We start from the raw sequence: 26574 nt of genomic DNA, 5'->3' as shown, positions 1-26574 counted from the left end.
TACTTATTTTTCTTCCTGAACTATGAGCTCCAAGGGCAAGAAGTGTGTCTTTCTAGTTCTCTAAGGTCCTCAGTGCTTGATACTTGGTACATGAATGAAAAGGAAATCTTTTTTTTTTTTTTTTTTTTTTTTTTTTTTTTTTTTTAAGGCAGGATCTCAAACCAATGCTGGGCTTGAATTTGCTATATAGATGATGAGGATGATCTTGAACTCCAGATCCTCCTGCCTCCGCCTTCCAAGTGCTGGAATTATAGATTGTAACACCATGCCTAGATTGTGTGCTTTTGTTTTGTTTTGGGGCAGGGGTTGTTTGTTTGGTTTGGTTTTTTTGAGACAGGGTATCCCTGACTGCCCTGGAACTCACTCTATAGACCAGGCTGACCTCGAACTCAGAGATTCACCTGCCTCTGCCTCCTGAGTGCTGGGATTATTTTGTTTTTATTGTTGTTTCTTGAGACAAGGTCTCACTCTTTGACCCTGGCCGTTTCTTTTTTTTTTTTTTTTTTTTTTTTTTTTTTTTTTGGTTTTTGGTTTTTCGAGACAGGGTTTCTCTGTGTAGCTTTGCGCCTTTTCCTGGAACTCACTTGGTAGCCCAGGCTGGCCTCGAACTCACAGAGATCCACCTGGCTCTGCCTCCCAAGTGCTGGGATTAAAGGCGTGCGCCACCACCGCCCGGCCCCTGGCCGTTTCTTGGCAATGCTTCTGCCTTAGTCTCACAAGCTCTTGGTTTACGGGCATGTGCCACTATGGTTGGCCTAAAGGTACATCTTGATTACACGCCATGTGTGTCTGTGTGTGTGCACAGGTGTGCTTGAGTGTGCAGTCTGTGCACATGTAGGTGTGTGTAGGTGTATGTACCCATGTGTACACACATAGGGCAGAGGAGGACGGCGATGGTTCTCTGCCATTTTCTGCCTCAGTCCTTTGAGGCAGGGTCTCTCATTGATCCTGGAGCGAGGCTAGCAGCCAGCAAGCCTCAGTGGTCCTCCTGTCCCCTCCCCCCAGCACAGCACTGGGGTTCCAGGTGAGTAGCCACACCCAGCTCTTTACATGGGTGCTGGGGATCCTAACTCAGACATTCACACTTGCTCGGCAGCACTCTTACCCACAGTGCCCTTCATTACCCACCCAGAGCCAGGCGGTGGTGGCGCATGCCTTTAATTCCAGCACTTGGGAGTCAGAGGCAGGGGGATCTCTGAGTTCAAGGCCTGGTTGGTCTGTAAGAGTGAGTTCCAGGGCAGTCAGAGATACACAGAGAAAGCCTGTCTCAAACAACAACAAAACAAAACAAAAATTACCCTCCCATCCCTTAATTGGATTAAAAAAAGAAAAGCTAGCACAGGGTTTTGCCACTTGTACTCATCATTCCTGATCATTAGCATTCTAGCTACTTCTTGGGAACCTTAAGTATCCTAATTAAGGTGCTATGTGTCACAAATTCTGACCTTGTCCCCACACTGCATATGCTAAATTTAGCAACCAGTGAAGGCCGTCCAGACTCACTCAGTTACCCCCGAGGCTTCCGGCGTTTCTGCCTGGACCAGCTCCACTGTATAGGAGTCCACAGGATTCAGGTTCCCAGACTCCCAGCAAATGAGGGCAGCCTCTTCACAGCTTCTGATTGCCTCACTTTTTATAGTGGGGGGAGAGGGAGCTAAGCGCGGGAGAAAGGAGACAGGAACAACTGTTAGGTTCAGTCCCAGCCATTTTGTTTAGAGCCATGGACAAACTCCACAGCAGTGTAAGCACCTGGAGCCCTTTCAGACATTCCTGGGGTTGAGGATGCTCACTAAACCTGTGGTGGGTTGAGTAGTAAGTGTCCCACATGGTCTAGGGCATTTGAATGTTTGGTCCCCGGTTGGTAGCCCGGTTTGGAGAGTTTTAGGTGTAGCCTTGAAGGAAGTGTGTCACTGTAGGTGGGCTTTGAGAATGTAAAGACTCACACCATTGCAAGTTCACTCTCTCGGCTCGCACTTGCAGTTCACGATAGGAGCCCTCAGTTTCCTGCTTCGGCTACTGTACCTGCTGCCATGTCTCTGCCATGACTCTTATCCCTCTGGAACTGTTGCCTGGGACATGGTGTTTAATAGAATTAACTTAATACAAGTCCCAAGTGTCAGTATAACTGTGGGTAGCAGGCCAACCTTGGGGAAAAAAATGTCCTTACACCACCAGGCAGGTAGACCTAATGCATTAAACGAAATACAGGAAGAAAGGAAAAGAAACCTCACACAGCACTTTCTATCTTTTCAAATGAAACTGAAAACCCAGTCCCATCCAGAAACCTGCAGCTCTTGGCTCCGCCTAGAATGAGGACGAACAGCTTGTTACCTGTCATGTACACCGCACGCTCACTGGCGGGGCTGCGGCCGGTCCTGTTCTGAGCCGTCACCCAAAACTCATATTGGGTATTTGGCTCAAGATTTCGCACTGAGCAGTATGTTTCTTTGACTGTCATGGTAACTTCTGGAAGAAAAAAAAGTCAGAATTCAGATCTTAAAAGGCCACGTTGCTTTACGGTGTCCCACGCTGCGGATTCCTCCCTCCCCCTGCAGGGGAAACCTCACCCGGCCCGGACAGGATTGACAGATTGATAGCTCTTTCTCGATTCTAAGAGGCTCTGGCTTCCTAGCCAGAAGTGGGGCTTAAGTTGGTGACAGCAGACAGGACTATGCAAGAGGAGGCTTGGAACAGGAGAGGCTTGCCCACTTACTGCTGGAACGCTTTTGCTACCTAGGAATGAGTCTGAGCACACCTTCTGGAGAGTTCAAGACCATGGGGAGAAGGTCCCCGACCCTTGCACCAGCCGCCCTAGCTTAGGCCAGAGGGGAAGACATTAGTTACTTTACCAGTTAAGAAGCAACTTAAGGAAGGAGGGACTCCTGCGGTCAGGGCAGGAAAGGCCAGGCGGCCGCTGCTCACATTGTATCCATGCTCAGGAAGCAGAGAGCTGAGAGCGGATGCTCAGTGTGTTTTCTCTGTCTCAATCAGTCTGAGACATCAGGTGGGTCTTGCCTGCTCTGTTAAACCTTTCTGGGAACACCTAACCAGAGATGTGTTTCCATGGTGATTTTATTTTTTTTTTTAAGATTTATTTATTACATATATAGTGTTCTGCCTGCATGTATCCCTGCAGGCTGGAAGAGGGCACCAGATCTCATTACAGATGGTTGTGGACCACCATGTGGTTGCTGGTATTTGAACTCAGGACCTCTGGAAGAACAACCAGTGCTTCTAACCTCTGAGCCATCTCTCCAGCCCTCCATGATGATGTTAAATCTCTCAAGTTGACCATGGAGATAAACTATCATAATGAGTAAGGCCACCTTAGACCATCTGATCACACTCAAGGGGTCTCAGTCCTGAACTGTCTAACCAACCCATAAAATTATAAAACAATAAATGTGTGTTATTTTAAGCCACTAAATTTGGAGGCAGAAGTATTGTTACAGAGCAAAAACTAACTGGCACAAGGCTACTACATGGTGGTGCCTATTTGTAATCCTAGTATCCAGGAGGCTGAGCTGTGAGTTCAAGGCCACTCTGGACCACTTAGACCTTCTCTCAGAAATCTAACCAATTAAAAGGTATGAAAAAGTATTAAAGAAATCTGTTACTTGGTAAACTAATAATAATTAAAAAGCAAACAAAACTGAGGAGCCTGCATGCGTGGATAAATCTGCTCTCAGAAGCCAGGGGTTATTAATGAAATCACAGTTTTAGGAATAGGCTAGTGTATTGGCTACAACAAAACAATGCGACAAATGGAAGAAAGAATTTATTGGGGTGTATGGCTTCAGAGGGGTGAGAGCTGCTTGTGATAGGGAGGCCCAGAAGGAGGCAGGTGTGAGGGCTGAGCAGGAAGCCGAGTGCTCACATCCTCAACCCCGAGCTCAAAGGGGAGAGAACTGGAAGTGGGGTGAGGCTGTGAACTCCGAAAACCCGCTCGCAGTGATGTACTTCCTCTAGCAAGGTGACAGCCTAAACCTCCCCAGGCAGCACCACCAGCTGAGACCAAGTGTTCAAATACCTGGCCAATGGGGGACATTGCTCGTTCAAGCCACCACAGCTACTTTCCTGGGAGTCGTTTGTCAGAGGTCTCTGAGACCCCATTCAACAGTACAGGCAGTTGCCACCAGTGCTGGATACCCATCAAAACGAGACGGTCACATCCTGCTGCTGAAAACAACACATGACCTGCTCCCAGATCGTAGACAGATCAAGTTGGAACTAGGATGGAAACTTCCTTCCTGCTGGCTAGCCCGCAAAGTGCCAGTAGGTACTGTGTAGGCTACTGTGGGAAAAAGGCATCAGTGATCTTTCCCAGCACTGGACCGTTCATGCTACAGCACGGACCTACTGGTGGCAGATGTACTCACTGGTGCCCCAGTGGCCTGATAGTTATGAACGTAACCAACCACTTTCTAATTTGTTACGAGGTCAGCTCCACAGGCGTAAACCTGGTCAGAAGTCCATGACTAGGGAGATCATAGGCCCTAGAGGGGAACTTACTGTTGTTTTGATAAATGGTTATGCTGTCAAACTGTACTCTGAACATTATGTTTGCACCCAAAGATTTGTGTTGCTCTCAGCCTTGGTCAGGAAAGTTTCTTTTGCAGTGGGTAGTGGTTAATGCAGAGACTCGAAACTGACCCAAGTGTCAACTATATAAATGACTGAGTGGTTAGCCGTGGATGGGTGGTTGATATCAATGTCCCACTATCCAAGGCTCAGAGAAGTTCAAAGAAGAGGGCAAAGAATTAGGGGGGCAAAGGGGGAGGAGAAGCGTGAAATGCTGACTTCTCGACATGATGTGGTTGTTGCCCACACCAACTGACAGCAGCTGTGTTACCCCCACGACATCAAGCCAGTCAAGTTTCCAGCGTGGGTTGGAGAGGGCCCTGGAGCCTCCACCCGAGTGGAGGAACTACTGGCAGCTGATGGCATCTGAATGAGAGAGAGCCACTCTGCTTTGTGGATGTGGCCACTGGTAGGTTGCTCATGCCCCAGTGGATGATCGTGTACCCTGAAGTTACAGTTACATATACATTGTATAAGTGTATGAAACTATCAAATAATAAAAAATATTTTTAGCTGGGCAGCAGGGGTGGCACTCGACTTTAATCCCAGCACTCGGGAGGCAGAGCCAGGCAGATCTCTGTGAGTTTGAGGCCAGCTGGTCTACAGAGTGAGACCAAAACTACACGGAGAAACCATGTCTCAAAAAACAAAGACAAAAAAAAAAAATTTAAACTCCTACTTGGTCCCTGGGCAGAAATGATGTCTTTACCTCCCTTAACTCAGAGCCCCCACCCACATATCCAGGGAGCCCGAAGACCTGGTTCTCACCCTGGTTCTACCACAACTCACTGGGACTCACTGACAGGTCATTTCTCTCTGAGCCTCCACCATCCTCGTCTGTGAAATGGAGATCACCAAGCCCGGCAAGCTCACTTTGACCTGACTCATACTGGACAGACCTACCAGCAGGACCACATCCTCCTTGCTTCAGGTTTGTGGGACTTGGGGGGTAGTTTTCCTGCGGTCTGATCTCCCCTTCTTGTTACGGTTTAAAGACGTGCCCCCAACAGCTATGTGTTGAAGGCTGTCCCTAACCCAGTACCCCAGGAGGTGGTGAACTCTTTAGGAGGTGGGACCTCGTGGGAGGAGGTTAGGTCATTGGGAACATAAGCTTGAGAGGGATATTGGTACCCCCGCCCCTCCCTGTTTCTCTTGGCCCTATGGATGCTCTCAGATGAGCAGCTTTTCGTCCACATTCTGTCAGAGTGTACTGTGTCATTAAAGACAGAAACCATGGGCTACTAAAGTTTCCTCCTCAAAAGTTGATTTATCTCTGATATTTGTTATGGTAACAGCAAGCTATGAAGATTAATCTTCATTTTCAACTTGATGGGATTTCAAATCACCAAGGAGACAGGCCTCTGGGTGTCTCTGAAGGCATTTCCAAAGAGGTTTAGCTGAGGAGGGATGACCCACCTTGGATGTGGGTGCCACCATCCTGTGGGCGGAGGTCCCGGGTTGAATATAAAGGAGAAGGTGAGTAGAACATCAGCATTCATCGCTCTCTGTTTCTTGACTGTGGTTCAGTGTGACCAGCTGCCTCATGTACCTGCTACCATACCCCCACCCCCACCCCACCCCCAGGTGCTGAACTGTACTCTCAACCCGTGAGCCAAAATAAACCCTCGCCTCCCAAAGTTGTTTCTGGTCGGGTATTTGTTCACAGCAACAAGAAAACTAACCAACCAATGGCTAATACAGCTACTCTGCTCCCAGGAGAGGGACTGATGGATGGATTATTGGTGGAAGGGTGGCCCCAGCCTAGTACCACGCAAGCCATTCCCCTGGGGGTGAAGATAGACCCAGAGCTGCCCAAAGGGAGCAAGGGGCTATTCCCTGAAGCATTCTGGTCAGCAGCGGCTCTGTCAGGCTCTAGACCTTACCTGCTTGGTCTGTGCCAGGTGAGCTGTCCCGCACTGGCCTGTAGGACAGCTGATAGCTCTCCACGGTGTCGTCAGAGTATAAGCTCCAACACACGCGGACGGAGGACCCGGTGGCCGAGTTGGGGGCCTGTGGATTGATCACTGGAGCAGAGGGAGCTAAAAAACAAAGAGAGGGAAGTCAACAATGACGAGACAGGTGTGCAGGTGTGGGGAGCAGGCGCTCTTTATTTTATTGTATGGGTGTTTTGTCTGCATACATGTCTGTGCACCATGTGGGTGCCTGGTGCCCATGGAGGACAGACAAGAGGTTCTTATAACTGATATTCAAAACACCGAAGAATCTCCAAAACTCAACGCCAAACAAAACAGACAATCCCTTAAATCACATCACTTAAAAATGAGCAAAGGGCTCAAACAGATGTTTGTCTAAAGAAGACATACAAATTGCCACCAAGAGTATGAACAGGTGCTCGACGTCACTAATCATGAGGGAAATGCAGATCAAAACCATGACCTGAGGGCCATGCATGGTGGTGCATGCCTGTAATCCCAGCACCTGGAAGGCTGAGGATACAAGTGTGAGGTGAGCCTGGGCTACATTGTGAGTTCTACAGCTAGCCCGTCTCAGCAAAACTAAAAACAACAAAGCACCCCCTGACATAATGAGCTATCCCCTCACACCTGCTGGAACAGCCATGCTCAGAAAGCAAGATGACAGCATTGGCAAGGGTGTAAAGAACAGGAAGCCATGTGTACCGCCAGTGAAGTGTACCTTCCTACAGCCACTGTGGAAAACAGTATGGCAAGTCACCAAAAAGTTAATAAGGAACTGCTAGCGTAATGTCACACCCAAGAGGCCACGATACCACAGAGGATCACTTGAGTCCAGGGGTACAAGACCATCTGGGCGATACAGTGAGATCTCAGCTTTTAAAAAAAGGGGGGTTGGTGGGGGCGGGGGTTGGAAATGTAGCTCAGAGATGCAGTACTTGAGTAGCATGCGTGAGGTGCTGGGTTCAGTCCCCAGCGCTGCAAACAGAGTGAGGGAGAGAAGAGAACTGACAGATGGGTCAGCAGTCCCACTTTTAGGTATACAGCCAAAAGAATTGAAGTTGGGATCCTAGATACTTTGCACACTCATTTCATGGTGCTGTATTCACAATGGCCAAGATGAGAGAACAACCTAGTGTCCACCGACAGATTAATGGAGAAGGAAATGTGGTGTGTTGACTCAACGGAGTACTACTGAGCCTTAGAGGAGAAAAGAACCTGAGCTGGGGAGGTGGCTCAGGCAGCCAAGTGCTTGCCAAATAAGCCTGAGGACCCGAGTTCGGAGCCCCAGCATCCACATAAGAAGCCAGGCACAGCTATGTCCACCTTGGAAACAGGAATCCTTCGGCATCCTGGCCAGACAGCCTAGACAACCTGGGAGCTCCAGGTTCAGTGAGAGGCCCTGTTTCAAAAAATGAAGTGCAGAGCAATAGAGGGAGATGCTTGATGTCAATCTCTGGCCTCCACGTGCACACGAATGCATGTGAGTGTGCGCTCCACCCCCAGCACACACACACACACACACACACACACACACACACACACACACACGCACACACACCTGGGATGGTGTTGATAGAGTCCATCAGCTGCTCCACATCAGAGAAATCCAAGGTCTGGTCTTCAAACTCAGGCTGTGCAGAGAGCTCCACGTCTGTTTTGGTTTTCAGGAATTTCCCCAGTCTGTGGGTATAAAAAGACATGGCCAGGGGCTGGGGAGTGGGATCAGCAGTTAAGAGCACAGGCTGCTCTTCCAGAGGATCTAGGTTCAATTGCCAGCAACCACATGGCAGCTCACAACCCTCTGTAACCCCAGTTCCAAGGTATGTGACAACCTCTTCTGGCCTCTGTGGACACCAGGTACACACATGGTCCGCAGACATTCATGCAGGCAAAACACTCATGCATGTTTTTAAAAAACAACACAAATTCATACAAGGGCTTTCTTGTTAGGGTATGTCTTTAGTGCTAGGTCACTAGGAGGAAATGGAGGGCCTCTTTGCCAAACTTGCATTTCTTCACATGCTTCTGGATTCTGCTATCTGATTTGATGATGGGCCAGGAGGTTACCTCACTAGAACGTTGTAGCTTTGACAAATCACTGAGATAAGCAACTAAAAGGGAGGGAATCTCTACTTCGGCCCACGGTTTCAGTCCACGGTCAGCTGGCTCCATTGCTCTTTAGGCCTTCGGTGGAAGCACGGTGGTGGTGGAGGAGGGTGGGGGCAAAAAGGAGGAAAGCTGCTTATCTTGGGCAGCCAGGAAGTGGAGAGAGGCGAGAAGGGGGACTAGATCTACCTTTCAAACCTCTAGTAATCCACTTCCTTCAACTAGGCTCCAACTCCTCAACTCCACCACCTCCCAACTGTACCATAGAATTACGAACCCATCCGAGGACCCTCATTCATGAGATCAGAGCTCTACTGATCCAATCATCTCCCCAGGACCCCACTTCTTGAACATAATTTCTTTGAGAACAAAGCCTTCAACCCATGAGCCTTTTAGAGAACACTTCCTATCCAAGCCATCCATTAATGTCTAACCTAGAGGTTCTCAACCTTCCTAATGCTGTGATCCTTTAGTACAGTTCCTCATGTTGTGGTGACCCCCAACCATAAAATCATTTTTGGTTGCTACTTCATAACTGTAGTTTTGCTACTGTTTTGAACTGTGATGGAAATAATCTGTGTTTTCCGATGGTCTTATGTGACCCCTGTGAAAGGGTCATTTGACCCTGCCAAAGGGATTGATTGCAACCTACAGGTTGAGAAATGTTGGTCTGATCCCTCCCAGGGGCAAGAGGAAGGGTTGGGCCTAAGAATGGGTGGAAATCCACGTATCGGCAGGATGTAGACCCACATTTCCTCCGCTCCCACATCATCCCACATCCCCACATGCACTTGGGGGTTCTACTCTGGAGCCTCACACTCAGTCAGGAGCCCTCACGTTGCTGCACCAGAGGCTCCTGATGGTCCTGCATCAGCTCCCTGGAAGTCACGAGGCTTCTAAGTGGCAAACATGGAATTTGAAGTCCAGGTCCATTTTTGTCAAAACGCGTGTATTTAGGCCCTTCCATGATTAAGTTCCCATGTTGTTTTACGGACACTATCTTACTAAGGTCTCACAGAACTGCCCCTGTGTGTAAATAGGGAAGGTGGGATTTTTGGACTTGGATCTGTCCAAGGTCACTGTGGAAGCAGGGGTCACGCTCTGCTGTGTCTGACTTTAAAATGTACATGCTTTATGCCACAACATGACCAAGGACTGAAGAGAGATGGGTACATGTTCTGGTCCTCAGTTTCTCCCAGTGAGACAAAGTTCTCGTGTGTGAGGGGGACCTGAGCGCAGGCTTGCTGGGTGGGCCTCACCATACATGTTCCCTTCCAGCCCAGAGATTCTAAGATTCAACACCAAAAGCCCTACCGCCCCCACACTGCCATTCCGAAGTCGGGACTATTTTATTTATGGGGTCACCGGAGCTGAGAAGGGAAGCAGATGACCCAGGGGAGTCAGTCTAGAAGTGAAAGGAATGGAAACAGAAGCCAGGTCAGGACAAAACTATTACCTGTCAGTCATAGCCACTGCATCCTGAAAAGGAAAGAAAATATTAAACCGACTTAGGAAATAATTTTTCTCAACAATATAAAGTGTAAAATTTTTAAAGTTGGAAATTACGAAAGTGGGGAGGGTCATCCCAACAAAACCACCATGCTTGTGCCTTTCCCTCCACAGTCCTGCCCCTCCCGGGTCACACAGGGTCCTTTGGACCACTGACTATGAAGACTGCAAGGGATCGTTGCCTAGAAACACCATTGCTTACTTTGTGGTTCCTCGGGTGTAAGACACGGTGGCTGTCTACAAGTTTTCATCATCATCAGTAATGCGTTGTTTTCTACATTCTGTATTTGAGGTACAGGGGCACCAGGGGACCACTGGCTCGAGAGGGTGAGCATTGGTTCCTCTCACAGCTCTTGCCAGCTTGCTCTCTACCTTTACTCATGGGTCTCTTACCGTGATGGAGGTGAGAAAGAGGTATGATTGGGCTTTGAGGAGTAGCTATGAGCTTGGACAATGAGGGGGGTCATACTTAGCATCTAAGAGATCCTGAAGACTTCTCTGTGAAACCATGTCTGCCCCATAGCCTCATGGGACCTTGCAAGATCTCTAAATGAGGTTGAAATTCCCATAACTCTGCTACATGGGATTTGGGCCAGATTTAACATGATTTGAATATAATTAAGAAGTGGATATTTTTGGCGTATGTATGAAGTTACACTTACCTTGGCACAGGGCAATTAATTTAAGGTACCTTCTTAACCTGAACCAACTCTCTCTCAGAGATCCTAGAGAAGCCACCAGAGGCAGCCAAGAAAGTCTCAGGACACTGTCATTGCTTGCCTCCATGATCAAGGGACAGTCAATCAATGACCAGGGGACAGAGGGACAAAGCTTGGAGGTACCTGGGGAGTGGTGGAGGAAAAGGGTCGGGTGTCCCCGCCTGCTTGGCCACAAATGAAGTGATGTGGAGAGGTAGGGACAGCCTCCCACCGTGGGCATCAGATAGATGCTGGCCATCACAGTCAGCTCAGACCTCTGAGAGCAGAGAGGGTAGGCTAGCCCACTTTGGACGGGACCTGGGATTTCACCTCATGGTTTTTTTCCTTTCCTTTCTGTTTCGTCACAGACCTTTAAGAACTCCACCTTCTCTTCATGACACATCTCCTCTATGGTTTCCATCAGCTCTCTACAGGCGTCAAGATTTTCTCCACAGCTGACCAGTTGCCCATATAAAGCTTCCAGCTTCTCTTTCTTTTTCTCTCCTAGAGCTTGAATTTTTTCTTCGTACTTTTGAGCGAGGGTTTCCAAGATCTCATTGTAATGTGACTCAAAGGTTTGTTCTTGTTTTCCGAAATTCTCCTGCAAGACAGTTGACCTTAACCATCATTTTAGTGCATGTGAGACATTAGCTAGAGTCACTGGGGACATGAAACTCTGTCTGCCCCGAGCTTTGCTCATCCCTTCACTCAATCCCATCTTTTAACAGAATGCCGGAGTGAATGCTGGGGGAGTGAAAACAGAGGAGACTCCTTCTCAGATCCCCAGGAATTATTTAATTAGTTAATGCATATGAACATGAATGCATACATACATGTTTGTGCATATGGAAGCTGGAGGACAACCTCAAGTGTCATCCACAGAGTCTCTCACTGGCAGGGAGTGTGCTCACTAGGTTAGGCTGGCTGGCCACCAAGCTCCAGAGATCCTCCTCTCTCTGCCTCCCAGCACTGGGATGACAAGCATGTGTCGCCACACCCAAATTTTCTTTGTGGGTTCTCAGGGTCAAACTCAGGTCCTTGAACTTCACCAACTGAGATGTGTGCTCCCCAGCCCCGAACACCCTCACCAGAAAGTGTTGCTATCTTTCCTGGCAGTATGTTGCAATCCTCTCCCTGTTTCAGCGACCTCCTATTACCATAGCAACCAGCCTGGGAGCTCATCAGTGGTTAATCAGGTTGCTGCTGGAGGCTTTGATTTCAAGGCAGAAATGTTTGCCCTGGGCGATGTCCACCTGCCGTTCCCTCCCATGTTCTCACATCTCACGATATCTGTCCCCACAACTGATTCATGGCTTATATACACACCAGGAGTATACCAACTCAGTTCATGCCAATGAGGAGAGATATGGAAGCAAAGAAAGGGTTGTGGTGAACGGCACTGCCTGATGAATAAGGAAATGCAGGCGGAAGAATGTAGACATTGGTATGTGTGGTGTTTACATATCTGTAGGTTTTCTTGACATAGCATCTTATTATTAGGTGACCCTATATGGCTTGGTACCCATTATGCAGGCCAGGCTGGCCTGGAATTCACAGCAATGTTTTTGCCTCAGCTTTGCAAGTGCTGGGATTACAGGCATGCACCACCACATCTGGCTGATACCTATAGTATTTAAACCGAGAGCAGAGAGGCTGGGAAATGTTGAGGAGAGCAGGTAGATTTCTGGTATTCACTTCTCACACTGGAAGCACGTGAAACTCGGCGGCTTTTTATTGTTGCCACCTTCATCCAATGACAAGGACATTTCCAAAGAAGAGGCTTCTAGAAGTCACGCAGAGAGTTATTACTAAGCACCTACTGTGTGCGTAAGACTCACTCAGAATGGTGAGAGGGTAAAGCAAATAGATGAATCTCAAGTGGCGATAACAGAAGGTCCCTGGTGTCCTCACTGGGATGAAGATACTTGGATCTGAGAGTATGACAGATGACAGACAACAGAATAGAGCACAGGGAACTCAAAAGGGAAAAGTTTGGTATTTTGCCTGCATATGTGTCTGTGTACCACATGTGTGCAGTGCCCACAGAGGCCAGAAGGGGGCATTAGACGCACAGAACTAGAATTACAGGCCATTGTGAGCCACCTGGGAATCAAACCTAGATCCTCCAGAAGAGCAACAGTGCTCTTAACCTCTGAGCTATCCTTCTAGTCCTAGCACAACACGTTTGCCCTGGCTATCTCACGCTTATCCCTCCTCCTACCACCTTGTGCTTGGAAGTAGAAGGCCTTCCATCCTTCCCACTCCATCCACAGGATAGTGGGGCAGCTCTCTCTCTCCCTTTAAGGCTGAGGGCCAAGGATGTGTGTCTTGCAGTGTTTAACTAAAGCTGGCCAGGAGAGAGGATTTGCTCTTGCTCTATGGAGCTCTAGGGGACGGTATGGCCAATGGGCAACTAAGATCAGCTTCCAGTTCAGTAATCTTGGTGCATGGATGAAGAACCTACGTTCTTCCCATGTCAGAACAGGAAGAGAGGGGGCCTTAAAGGATGAGAAGTCCCTTTTGAGGCAATGCAGACACAGGGAATAGCTTAGCAACCTTGGACTCCATTTGTCTTGGGCTCTGCACATGCCTAGACTCCGAACAATGCACCTAGCAACCTGTTAGCCATCTAGGACCCCTGTTTGCATACAGCTGCATATATACATGCTTTGAAAATAGAAATAGTTACTCTTTGCAACCCTTGATAATACCCATTTCCATTCTAACACGTCCTAGAACACAATCCAGGACTATGGGCAATGGACTGATCTGGCCTTGACTGGATTTGGTTGCAAATTAAGACAAACTGTGTCCTCAAAGTGAACTTTCAGAGAGAAGAGAGAATGTTGTGTTTACCTTCTTATGCTTATGCATAAATGGGCATGTGTACTGATTAAAATCAGATGTATCATGGGAAGGGATATGGGCAGTGAGTAAGGTTCATGTAATCTAAGCCTGTCATTCAAAACAGCAAATTGCTCAAATTATACCACTAATGACAAAACTCCTCTTCTTGAACCCCATAAAGGGACCCCCCAAATACACTTTTCTTGAACCCCATAAGGGAACCCCCAAATACTTCTTCTTGAACCTCATAAAGGGAACCCCGCAACAATAATGAGTGAGTACTCTCACTCATGTGTCCTGTTGTCAACCTTTTATTTTTTTGAGGCAGGGTCTCTCTATATAGATAGCCCTGACTCTCCTGGAACTCACTATGTAAACCAGGCTATCTTGAACTCACAGAGATCCACCTGCCTCTGCCTCCTGAGTGCTGGGATCAAGGCGTGTGCCACCATGCCTAGTCCTGCTGTTGATCTTAACAGTGTATTTCTAATCTGTTCTATCATTTTGCTTTAAGTAAAATTTTCTTGCTACTTGGCAATTTGTGTGGGTTTTCATTTCATTTTTTTAATAACAGACCGAGAATCTGGACACACTTGGCCCAGAATGAGGCCACGAGTCTTGGAGGTCTGAGTTCTTACCAACCTTGCAAAGCCTGCAAAATGGCTAAGTTAAAAGGGGGCAGCACAGATACTTATGTGTCTAACCCATGCACAGCTGGAAGTGTGTCTGTGTTTGAGCAATGGGAACCAGCAGGAGTGGGGTGTTGCTGCATGAAAAGTCGAAACCTGTTTGACAAATAAATACCAGTGAATGTATGGACAAAATCCACATACATCCCTGTTGGGGATGTAAACTAGTCCAGATGCCTTGGGAATCAGTATGGAGATTCCTCAAAAACTGAAAATACATCTCCCATTTGGTCCAAGTCAGCCTGCCACAGACACTTGCATATCTATGTTTATTGAGGCTCTTCAGAAAAGCTAAGTTATGGAACTAACCTAGGTGTCCATCAACAAAGGGATGGGCAAAGAAAATGTATATATGCACAATGGGATTGTTTGCAGGAAAATGAAAGCTGGTGAAGATAATCCAATTACATGAATTCAGCTAGTCTCGGAAGACAAATATACATTCTCTCTCATTTGTGGTTCCTAAATCTTACATAGATTCACAAAATCATGTACGTACATGTGGCATGAAAGATTCTGGGGAACAGAGGATATTAAGGGGGAGCCCCAGGGGAGTGGAGCTGGGGAACACGCTCAACACACATTATATACATGTGTGAAAACCTCCTGATGTAACATAAAATGTGCAATGAATATGGTGCACAATAAACATCTTCAAAGGGGAGGAAACTTGGCAGTTCACACCTGATTGAGTTCAGTGACATGATGGTACTCCGAAGACCTAAAACTAAAACCTCCAGAGAGCAAGGCAACAACATGAAGCCTGCCATGTCTGGTTATATGCAGGATCAGATGGTACCCAAGGGAATCTCGGACTGGGGCCAAGTGCAGGAAAAGAAAAAAGAGGACAAAATCAACCAAACAAACAAAAAGCCCACCAAGGACAGGGGCTTGTGGAAGTGGCTCAGTCGGTCGAGTGCTTGCCATGCAAGCATGAAGGCCTAAGTTTGGGTCTCCGGCACCTACATAAAAAGCCAGGTATAGCAGTGAGCCTATGTAATCCCAACACTGAGGGCAGCCGAGACGGCGATCTCCAGGTCTTGCTGGCCAACCAGGCTAGCCAAATTAGAGAGCTCCAATGTCAGTGAGAGACCCAGTCTCTAAAAATAAGGTACAGAGTGGCTGAGGAAGACACCCAGACTTGACCTCTGACCTTCACATGCATGAACATACATGTGCGTGTATACCTGTATACACAGATGCACATGAACCCCACTCCACACCAACTCCAAGGACAGAAGAAAACTGTTCATTTCACCATCTGTCTTGTGCTACTATGGAGTCATCGTTGTTAGAATTAAAAAAAAAATCTAAACCCCATGCAATTGGCACTCTGATTTTAAAATTTCTGCTTTATTTATCCGTGCAATAAACATGTATAATACACTTGCTTTGAAACATCCCATGTAGTAGGCCTGGAGATACATACACACCAGCCTCTCCCACCTAGTGGACATAGAGGACAGAGTAGAGGATGCAGACAAGTGACCATCACCTCTGTGGCTGCCCAGGGGTGGCGGAAGGGCTATGGATATCTGAGGGGAGGGGGCAGGTGACACCTCACATTCAAGGAAAAAGCTTCCGTAGCTCACTAGGACCATCTGCTTGGCCACAGACGGAAGCTACATGTGTGACGAACTCACCAAGCATGTTCTTACCTCCACTGTAATGAACACCTCCTCCAGGTGGCTGGCAAAATTTTCCATCTCAATAATCTGCTGTTCCAGTTTGCACATGTTTTTGTGAATTTCATCCTAGGGAACAGGACGAACAAGGCATCAATGCTGTGTTTGTTCTAACTTCTTTAAATTAAAAAAAAATATGTGTATGGATGTTTGTCTGCATGTATGTCTGTACACCGAGTATGTGTGTGTGTGTGTGTGTGTGTGTGTGTGTGTGTGTTGACCACAGAGTCCAGAAGAGGGCATCAGATCCCCTGTGCCTACAGTTAAGGATGGTTGTGAGTTGCCATGTGGATGCTGGGAATTGAACCCAAGTCCTCTACAAGGGGAGCCAGTGCTCTTAACTGCTGAGGCATCTCTCCAGCCCCCCATTCCATCTTTGCAGAGGTATTTAGCATGCATTTCCTGCCCCCTTCCCTGAGACACACATACACTCTCCAGACAAAGATGGAAGGAGACCTGTTACCTTGGCGCTTTCCAGCGCTTTGCTGAGCGGCGTTACTTCATGTTCCTTGTGTATTTCAAAATCCTTCTCAACAGTTCTTACTGGAGTTTTGCAAGTGACACAGAAGATGTCAGCAGGCTCTTCTTCATCCTCCTCCTCTGGGATGACATAGCATTCATACTCTTCACTGGCACGGCCATGTGTGTACCTGTAAGCTTCCCGAAGGTCTTGGCACTGGCCGGGAAGGACTTGCCCTCCGTAGCCCAGGTCCTCGGCCTCATCTGTCTCACCGCTGAGCCCCCAGTCTCTCTGTTCCCTGGCTGGGTCTCTCCTCTTCATCCCATAAGAAGGATATCCCAGAGTCCCCAGTCTGTGTTCATCAACAAACTCATTCCCTAACTCGTGATCATCTTCAAGTCCGTATAAATGGACAAGCTCGTCCACTTCGTTCTGAAGACTCTTACTGTCCCCTGGCCCTCTTGGCTCATTGGTCAGTTCAGCCTGGGTGACTTCCCTCCTGACTCTGCTGCTTTCTCCTGGGAAGAGCTGCAGTCTATCTTCAGAGTCATACAGGTCCATGTGATAAAAGTGGAAGTCTTTGGAGGCCGTTGACCTGCCCAGCCCTGGCTCCTCCCCTGCTTCCTCCTCCATTGATACAGAACAATCCTTCTCAGTCAGTGAATATTCAGAGTCCTAGGACACAGAAGAGATGAGCATCATTCCCCAAGAAAGCATGGGTTCAGATTTCATTGAAGAAGTTATGGTCACAGCCCACATCATGGCAAACAAATTCACCAAATTGTCCGGGCTGGAGCTGACTCACAGTTACTCAACAATCATGAAAAACACACGGAGACACAGGTGACCCAAGGCTGGCTAGTGAGCAGAGGGAGCTGGAGACCCTGTTGCAGAAAGGTGCATGGGGAGGGCCACCCCAAACCAGAGTCACACTGAAAATCTTGTCTCAGTCCTCGGCTCTCACAAACCTCGTAAGATGATAAGTATCAGTTATTTTAAGCAATCAAGCTGTAGAATAATTTGTTATGAATAATAGTATGCATGATACCAGCCTGAATATAACCTTCTTTCCCTCCTGTTACTACTTCCCTCTCTCTCTTTTGTTCACATTCAGGCTCCTTCCAAAGATGGCATTGATAGTACTGATCTTTACACCATGGCACAGGTTTATGAGGCTTTCCGTGGGGAACGCACGTACCAGTGCTATGAGGAGTTAACAGCTTCAGATCCTCGGGCTTGAATTTAGTCTTTCTTGGAGCTGCTTCGCCTGGGAATGATCCAGCATCTGAGGTTCTTTTTTTCTCAAGAGCCCTTCTCCTCTTTATTATAAAAGCAAAAATATCCTTCCTGTGCATTCTGACTGTGACATTGCACAGTAAGACTTCATTGCTTGGGAATTTAATAAAACCTCCAGGAGACAAGATGAAAGGACTCTAAAGGATCGGTATCGATGCTGAGAGTGAGTGACATTAATGAATGGGTAAGAAAAAGAATTTTTTTCAAGGTAAGTGCTTTTCAGCTCTTTACTTCCAACAAAATTGCAAGAGGATCTAATCAAGTTGTCAGCTGATACATTATTTAAAATAAATGTTCATGATAGGTCATTATATAATTTTAGCGTACATTTCAGAAAGAGCTGACAGAATGGAATGGCATTGTTATAAATTGCTTCCCTTCCCATCTATTTATGTAGGTGAGCATGGTCACTCTGTGTTTGTATGAACAAGATAAAAAAAAAAATACAGACTCATTCCTGTTGCATTCTAGAATGTGAAATTTTCGAACTTGGGCATGAGTTTTTTTTTTAAAACAAACAAACGAAAAGTCCCATTCACTTTATTAAAAGATGCATTTTGGGGCTGGAGAGATGACCCAGTCAGTCAAGTGCCTGTCACAAAGGCATGGAGGGGAGGGGGTCGGGGTTGGGGTGGGGGTGGGGGACTGGAGTTCAGATCATATAAAAGCCAGGAGCAGCTATGTGTCTCTGTAACCCAGCCCTGGGAGGTGGGGACGGACAGAGACAGGTGAATGAATCCCTGGAGTTCATCGATCAGCTAGCCTGACCCAATCGATGAGCTCCAGGTTCAGTGACAGTCTCTGTCTCAAAAAATAATGGGGAAAGCAATCAGTGAAGGAACCCGATGTCAACATCTGGCCTTACACACACATGTGCATATGTGCACTTGCTCCTATAAACACACACATATACCCACCCCACACACATGATTTCCATTTTATTTTAAAATTATTTACCAGAATTTGTGATGTCTGCATGCTGTTCTGCTTACACCCAACTAAAAATTATGTTGGTAACTTGATTCAATAGAAAAATGGGCTTACTTTTAGAGATTTGTGATTATTAAAAAATAAGGAAAAATTAGGTCCCAAGTCCTATATGCATATTTTATTTTGAAGAAAACATCAGAGATGATCAACAAATGACACTTGTAACATAGAACATGCTTTTACATAACGAATCTTTGGAGGATCAGCAGCTCCTCCAGGATGCCATGCACAGTGCCTGCACGCAAGTCCCTTTCTCCCTTGATGGTTTCCAAGGCCAAAACTGCCTCCCAGCTGTGAGAACTTCACCTCGGTCCCTCTCATCTTGATCCATCTTAGATCCATTTACTCCTTATTGGATGATTCTCAGCCACACAATTCAGTCTTTTCTAAGAGGCCGTGAGTTCTGCTTTCTCAGTCCTGAATGTCTATCTGCTCAGCTAATCGGGCATGCCTACTGCATGAAAATAAGGTCTCCCTGCTAATACTTGCTGTGAGCTCTGACTCATGGGGAGGAGAGGTGATGAAGAAGAGGGCCAGTAATCTGGAAATGGAACCCGAGAGGATGAGCACACAGCCTTCCCCAGGGGTCACATCTCGGACAATAGCAGCAGCTAGTCTGGGCTTCAGAGTTACCCTGGCTTCACCCACCTGGGCCCCTGGCTGCTGCCTCAGCTCTCTCAAGCCCCTAGGTCACTCCAGAGGTTCTGGTCGCCCTGGCTTTCAGGGCAATGTAGGATGACCAGGAAGTCTTCACTCTCAGAGTTACGGTCTAGGGGGATCCTAGGATCCTTTGCCAGCCCTGCTGATCTCACCGTGGGCTTGACCACAGTACTGGGTCTCATTCATTGCTCCAGCACTGACTGGTCCTGGGGCTGGCAAAGTGTGGATTCCAGAGGACAGGACGCCACCAGGTGCTAGACACAAGGAGTAAGACAGGGTCCTGCTCCTGAGGATATCCCAGACAATCAAGTGATTATCAGCCCGTCTGGGGCTGGGATACGACTGCCCGGAGATGCTGCCTTCCTTCTCTCCTGGTACCCCAGGTCTCTTCTCCCTCCTTAAGCCCAGCCCCTGGGCTCGTAGACTAAAGTCACAGTTTCTCCCCAAGGCTCTAATGTCACACCTGAGTGCCACTCTCTAGGCAGACATTTTCCTTACGCCATCTTCTCTCCAGCCTTCTGACTGTGGGCCCCATGGCTCTTGCAGTGGGTGTCTGCTGGGCACAGACTCGGAGATGCGTAGTCAGCCATCTTGAATTCTGGAGGCTCCATCACTGGCCCGTCTCAGCTCCTTGGGATCCCTGTGCAACCCCCATTCCTAGTGTTTCACTCTCAAAATGATGACGTACACACCTTCGCTAGTGGACTTCTGTGCTCCTTCCACCCCTTCAGTATTGTCCAGTTACATCTCGCCGAGGGTCTTCCTATTGAGAGCTCCATGCTTCCTTCTGTGTGGTTCCTTAGCCACCAATCTCCCCTATCCAGTCAGTGCCTGCCACATCCTCCATGAAGACCAACCATTCTACCCATTCACTAATAGTGTGGCACTTGCCTCCTCCAGCTCCCAAACCAGAGTGAACTCATGGGTATCACCCAGTGTTGTGAGTGGCCAGTTAATATGAACACTGGCTCTGGGTACAGAATCTGTAGCTAACACACACACACACACACACACACACACACACACACACACACACACACCCCTTCTCCCTTCGCCAAATCCACTGACCTCTAGATTCAGATAACCTTGGGTTTACATTCTGTCTGTTAGAGATGCCCTAACAGTGTGAAAAACCACCTCTCTAGACCTCACTTTCATGGATTAATTAGCAATCGGCTTCATGAGGTTGGCATTTAAGTGCAATGATGTAAGTATGTGAACTGTTCTATATATCACTTGGCTCAAATTAAGCTGTCCATAAACACCCAATGCTTTTGTTCCTGTTCTTGTTATTAATATTATTTGGAGCAGCGTCTCCCACCTGGGCCAGTTTAGAAGCCTCCTCCCTGGACGCCTGGAGTGTGGGGACCGGGGATGGGAGTGAAAGGCCACGGCAGTGTGGAGTCAGCTGCTGCAGGAACATTTGACCCATGAGAGCAACTGATGATGGAGAAGGCCGAGTACCCTCATATTCAGCTGGAAACATTGCCTGATGAGATCCCCGTTCCCCACACAAAAGCACCCAAGTGGCCTAGGCAGAGACATCGTATTCCAGGGTCGGAGGACCCCTAATTCAATATCTAGATTTCAGTATGTCAAAACTGAGTTTCGGGGAAGACAAGGGTTTTCTTTATGATCAGTTTAATAAGGATTTGTCTGGGCTCCTCTGCATCTAGTCTTGTGCTGACAGCTAGCCACCAGTCCAGTCCAGTGAGAGCTGAGATCCTTAGGCTTCCCGTGCATGGAGGAGAAGCTCTCTAAAAATAAAACTTGCACCTCTGTGTGTATGTTCAAAGATGGAGCTCAAAGCACCAAACTGAGCCACGGGGAGACTCCAACAAGAAGACCAACCGACCGTCCTTTAACGCACATGCTAATGAGCACAGCCTTTTACATCAGCATCTGCTCTCTGGGTGTGAATGTCATCTGGTCTGCGTGCTCAGAAGGGAAGCATGAATCCTGCAGGACAACCCCAGCACGCAGTTCCCCTCAGCTCCCGTACTTCTCAGGTTTCCTTCAGTTTCTTACTGGAATCAGAATGTGGGGAGGGGAAACACTAACTACAAACTGTCATTTTATCAAGTATGAAATGAAGGCTTAGGGGAGAAGAGCAATAAACTAGTCTGTCCTGCACATATTAGGAGACTCTTCATCTCTCTGCTATAAGAGAGCAGCTTTAAAAAGGTGCATGTGGGCTGGAGCCCTGGCTCAGCTGTTTATCATGCTTGCTACTCTTGCAAAGGATCCAAGTCTGATTCTTAGGACACACACTAGGCTGCTCACAACTGCCTGTAACTCCAGCTCAACCGGGCTCTGACACCTTTGGCCTCTATGGGGACCTGTACTCATGGACACATACCCACGTGCACACACACATATACATATATTTGAAAAGAAATCTTTTTAAAAAGAAGACATTTGTTTAAGTCTTATGTGTGAGATTTGTCATAGATGATTTAAATGGAAAAGTCTCCCCCCTCCTTTTTTTTAACCTTCTTGGGGCCCTGGGCATATTAGAGAATCTATTGAAAATAATTCCCTAGAGGTGAGGCCATCATGGGAGGGACATCACTCCGTATATAATTATAAATGTTCATCTGCATAGCTCCTAGAATTCCTGAAGGGCAGCTAGTGGTTCTGACCAGTTTCCCGGGCCCAGCACAGACCCCAGAGCTTTCCTCAAGAGCAGGCTGCCTGCCGCTCACTCAGGAAACAGCAGCAAAAGCACAATGTTTGAATCAAAGCATGGAAATAAAAAGCTTTCAGAATGTATTGGCACATTCAAATCTAAAAGTATTTATCAAGACAATACCACAGCCAAATGATAGGTGTGTCTAGAACCCCAAAGTGTTCTAGCAAATGGCCCTGCACTTAAAACACCTGAAAGACACAGGTCAATTATCAAAAAAGGAAAGAAAAAAAAAAGAAAAAAGAAAAAGAGAATTGTCACCTTCATTGTCACCTTCTCCCAAGTTTTAAGAGACTTTTCATGTTTGGTACCTTCAGGCAATATGAATTCTGTTCAAGAAAGCATGGAAAACATGGCCTCTGTCTGGTGTAGTTTACATTTGTAGCGTCCTGTGATATCCCTTCCCAGCTAAAGGAAAGATGGTCCATTAACATAGTGGCTGTGTTATTACAGTGAGATAATACAGTTTGCATTACAAAATATAATAATCCCCAAACTTGCCTGATCATTTAAAGGCCCATAAATTCGTCCTTTAACTCCGAGGTCCTAGGTTTCTGCTGGAAATTGGATCTCTGTTCAGCCAGCTCCCCTTCCTGGTGACCTCTGCTTGCTCTGCAGGCTGGCTTTGCCTAGTCGACCCTGGGAAACAGGGTGCCAAAGCTGGATGGTAATATGAGCTAGCTCCCACCACAAATAGCAACAGGCCTGCCATGAGTGACAGTCCAAATATAGACCTGCCACAGCAGCCTTGCCACTTCCTACCACTCAAGCGTCACCAGGAGAGGTCACATGCTGGGCTCTGAAGTACCTCATTTATTGTGGGGGTGGAGACCCAGGACTCAGATGCCTGGCCACAGGTAGAGGGCTAGAACTGCCATGGCCAGCACAGAATGGAAATGCCTCACAGTCCTGGGGTTTTCTCAAAGTGTTTTGTGTAAACAGCTCCGTAGGCAATCAAAGGAAACTTGCCTTCTCCCCCATCATCCTTTGCAGTGTGAGAACTGCTCCCCTATCTCCGAATGAAGACCCAGTAAAGCCCGTGACTTCTGTTCCTTCTTAGGTGACACAGTCTTAGGTATCTTCAAAGTCAGCAATTGAGCGTCCTGTTCTATAGCTTTATCCAAAGGCCAAACCTAGTCACTGAAGCGTCAACACCTCTCTTCTGTAGCTGGTCCTTTAGCAGGACGCCTGTCTCAGGAGAGAGGGTGCGACGCGCCTCTCCTCCCCACAGTCTGAGAGCAGAGGGATGGATGTAAGGGTGGTGGCGAAGGTAACTGATGTGTGAGTGACTGTCACAAGAGATGCTGACACCGAGCTGTGGGGCCTGTCTCATTCTCAGCTGTGACTCTCCCACGTCTAGAGAGACTCGTTGTGAAGATCCCTCTCCTGAAGTTCCCACAACCAGGCAGACAGTCCTTCTCTTCCCAAAAGTCTTTTTTCTTCCTCCCCAAAGCTGTCTGGTGTCCCACCACCAGTGAGCGCTCCTCCTTCGTGTAGGTGGCCTTTGGGGACAGGAACTAGGTCACTCCTTGCTGTCTCTCTCTTCTGGTGGCCCCGTCTTGGCTCCTGGCAAACCCTGAGACCCGAGTGACTCCAGTGAGTTTCCCACCCCACCAAAACAGCTCTTCTCCTCATCTTGAGCTATCACTCCAACAGTAACAAGCACAGTTAGCTCTCGGAAGGGGCCTTTTGAGGACCCATCTCTGGGCACCAGGTGGAGGGGGCACAGGATGGAAGGGTGTGGGCTGGAAGGGCATGGGGTGGAGGGGCTGTGGGGTAGGAGGGACACAGGGTGAAGGAGGCATGGCCTACCCTCTCCAGCCTGACAACTCCGTGCAGAGAGTCTGTCTCAGTAGCCTCTATCCTAGATAGAATTTTTTTTTTCGACTCAGGTCTTTTTAATTTAATTTATTTATTTTTTTATTTTCCATTCATTTGAGAGGCCCAAGACACGTGACTCAGGTTCTAAACCATTTCCTTTGAGTAATATTAGGTGATGAGGAAGGACAGGATGCAGGCAACAGAATACTTAAGTGGTAAAAGAAGATATAAAGCTAATTGTTTTCTTTTTCTTTTTTTGTGTATGTTTTGCTTTTTGTTTTTCCAGTCAGGGTTTCTCTGTGTAGGTGCCTGTCCTCGATCTTGTTCTATAGACCAGGCTGGCCTGGAACTCAACAGAGATCCACCTGGCTCTGCCTCCCCCGAGTGCTGGGATTAAAGGCATGCGCTACCACCGCCTGGCTAATTGTTTTTCTAGTTCCAAATTTGTCACACTTATTTGTGGTGGACACGCATAAGCATATAATTGATAGTGAAAGGGTAAGATGCTGAGCAAGCTCCAGGCCTCCAGAATGCTGCTCTGACTCTATAGAAGTTGTTGAGATGTGTGCAGCTTGAGACTAGGGGGAAATGATTTCTTTTCAAAGTCTGCATGTGGTTATTTTTTTTTTTTTTTTTTTTTTTTTGGTTTTTCGAGACAGGGTTTCTCTGTGTAGCTTTGCGCCTTTTCCTGGAACTCACTTGGTAGCCCAGGCTGGCCTCGAACTCACAGGGATCCGCCTGGCTCTGCCTCCCGAGTGCTGGGATTAAAGGCATGCGCCACCACCGCCCGGCTGCATGTGGTTATTTGATATGGAGATTTTGTATTTATTGTTTGGGCTGTTTTAAATGCCATTACTTCAATATATCCAAAAGTATTAGAAACAAAATGAAAAAAAGTTATCTGGACTTGGTGTCTCATGCCACATGTAATCTGGGCACTTGAGAGACTGAGGCAGGAGGATTAGTGGAGTTTAAGGCCAGTCAGCACTATATAGAAGGACTCTGCCTCAAACAGATCAAACAAAACAAGAAGTTAAAAAAAGAGCCCCCATAAAGAAGGATGTACAAGAATTTCATCACTTCATACTGTTATGTTTTTGGGATTTGGTGTGGGGCTGGGGATTGACCTAAGGCCTGAAGTATACTTAGTATATGTCATACCACTGAGCTACATCCAGCCCCATCGAGTTTTGTTTAGACGGGCAGAAACCAGAAATTAATCTAGTTTTTATCAATATGTGATTCCTTAGGTAATTGTAATACAGTCAACTCAACATTTGCAAATATTAAAAACAGTGATGTAGGTGCCTATTGTTTTGGGAGACTGAACCCAGGGTCCATGCTAAACATGTCTTTACCATCAGGTCATGCCCTTAGCCTCATGCCTACATTTCTTTAATGTGGATAGGTCCATGGTATATTTTCCAATGCCAGCGCGCGCGCACGCGCGCGCACACACACACACACACACACACACACACACACACTCTATATTAATGTCCAGCTTCTTTAAAGGAAATAAATCAGCAGGGCATTTATATAATGGAGAAATTTATTTTGAGGAATTGGCTCATATGATTATGGGGACTTCTGAAGTTAGCAAGCTGAAGACCAAGGAGGTCTGATGGTGTGGTGAAGGGCAACAGATCAGAAACCAGGAGGACGAAGATTCTAGCTTGAATCTGAAGGAAGCTCAAAACCTGGCATCCAGCATCAAGGCTCTATACAGAGCCCAAATGGACAAAGACCCTCCCCGCATGAAAAAAAAATGGCATTTTTAAAAAAGAGAAGGTGTGGCTTGGTTGATGCTTATCCCCAGGTCCTTCCCAACAGTTTGTGCTATGAAAAGGAGTAAATGACTCGTGCTGGAGGGTGCAGCTTCTTCATCAAAGATAATTAACTCTTTTGTGGGGATGTGACCTACTGTTTTTTTTTCAGGATAGAGTTTCTCTGTGTAGCTTTGGAGCCTGTCCTAGACCTCGCTCTGTAGACCAGGCTGGCCTCGAACTCACAGAGATCCACCTGCCTCTGCCTCCCGAGTGCTGGGATTAAAGGTGTGCGCCGCCGCCGCCGCCGCCGCCGCCGCCGCCGCCGCCGCCGCCACCACCACCTAGCCATGTGATCTACTCTTTAAGGATTATTGTTGCTTGTATAATATAGGTGTTTATGGGTCTGTTCTTGGAATCTAAGGTGACTGTAGGTTTAGGATCAGGCATCTTTAGGGGTCTTGGATGGCCCATGTTAGGAAACGCTTTTTAGCAAAAGCACATTTTTCAGGCTTGTTATAAATATCAAGGTATTTCCCCCTTGCCCACCTCCTCAATATACCAACAACACAGTGGAGGCTCAGTAAAAGCTTTGCAAACTTGGCAAAAAAAAAAAAAAATATGTCTGCGACTCAGTTCTTAACACCTGGAAGCTCTCAATAACTGCTGAGTTCAAACAAAAATGTGATCTTACCAGTATGTTTGTGGCAGAAGCCACATACTTAATAGGGTCCTGATAAGGGAAATTGTCGTTTTAATGTAGAGAAATAAGATGGGGCCTGGAGAGATGGCTCAGAGACTAAGAGCACTTAACTGCTTTTAGAGAAGACCTGAAGTTCC

General features: G+C 47.3%; 1 protein-coding gene across 2 annotated transcripts in view; it reads right to left on the bottom strand.

Annotated features, from left to right (window-relative positions):
• Positions 1 to 22839, bottom strand: part of Fsd2 (fibronectin type III and SPRY domain containing 2) — a 34833-nt gene extending 11994 nt beyond the window's left edge. Inside the window, exons 1-9 of one of the 2 annotated variants that reach the window (XM_028873795.2) lie at positions 22649 to 22839; positions 16516 to 17187; positions 16026 to 16121; positions 11202 to 11432; positions 10081 to 10103; positions 8077 to 8198; positions 6465 to 6620; positions 2332 to 2466; positions 1504 to 1654 (exon numbers count right to left, since the gene is read on the bottom strand). In XM_028873795.2, coding sequence (XP_028729628.1) covers positions 1504 to 1654; positions 2332 to 2466; positions 6465 to 6620; positions 8077 to 8198; positions 10081 to 10103; positions 11202 to 11432; positions 16026 to 16121; positions 16516 to 17145 — 1544 coding nt within the window. In that variant the 5' untranslated portion in view covers positions 17146 to 17187; positions 22649 to 22839. Of the gene's footprint in view, positions 1 to 1503; positions 1655 to 2331; positions 2467 to 6464; positions 6621 to 8076; positions 8199 to 10080; positions 10104 to 11201; positions 11433 to 16025; positions 16122 to 16515; positions 17188 to 22408; positions 22586 to 22648 lie in introns of those variants that run through there. The other variant, XM_028873794.2, reaches the window with a different exon arrangement.
• Positions 22840 to 26574: the final 3735 nt, after the last annotated feature.

The sequence above is a fragment of the Peromyscus leucopus genome, chromosome 1, assembly GCF_004664715.2.
Source record: "Peromyscus leucopus breed LL Stock chromosome 1, UCI_PerLeu_2.1, whole genome shotgun sequence".
Taxonomy (NCBI): Eukaryota; Metazoa; Chordata; class Mammalia; order Rodentia; family Cricetidae; genus Peromyscus; species Peromyscus leucopus.
The sequence above is the reverse complement of the archived record's forward strand: the minus strand, read 5'-3'. Positions and strand labels throughout refer to the sequence as shown.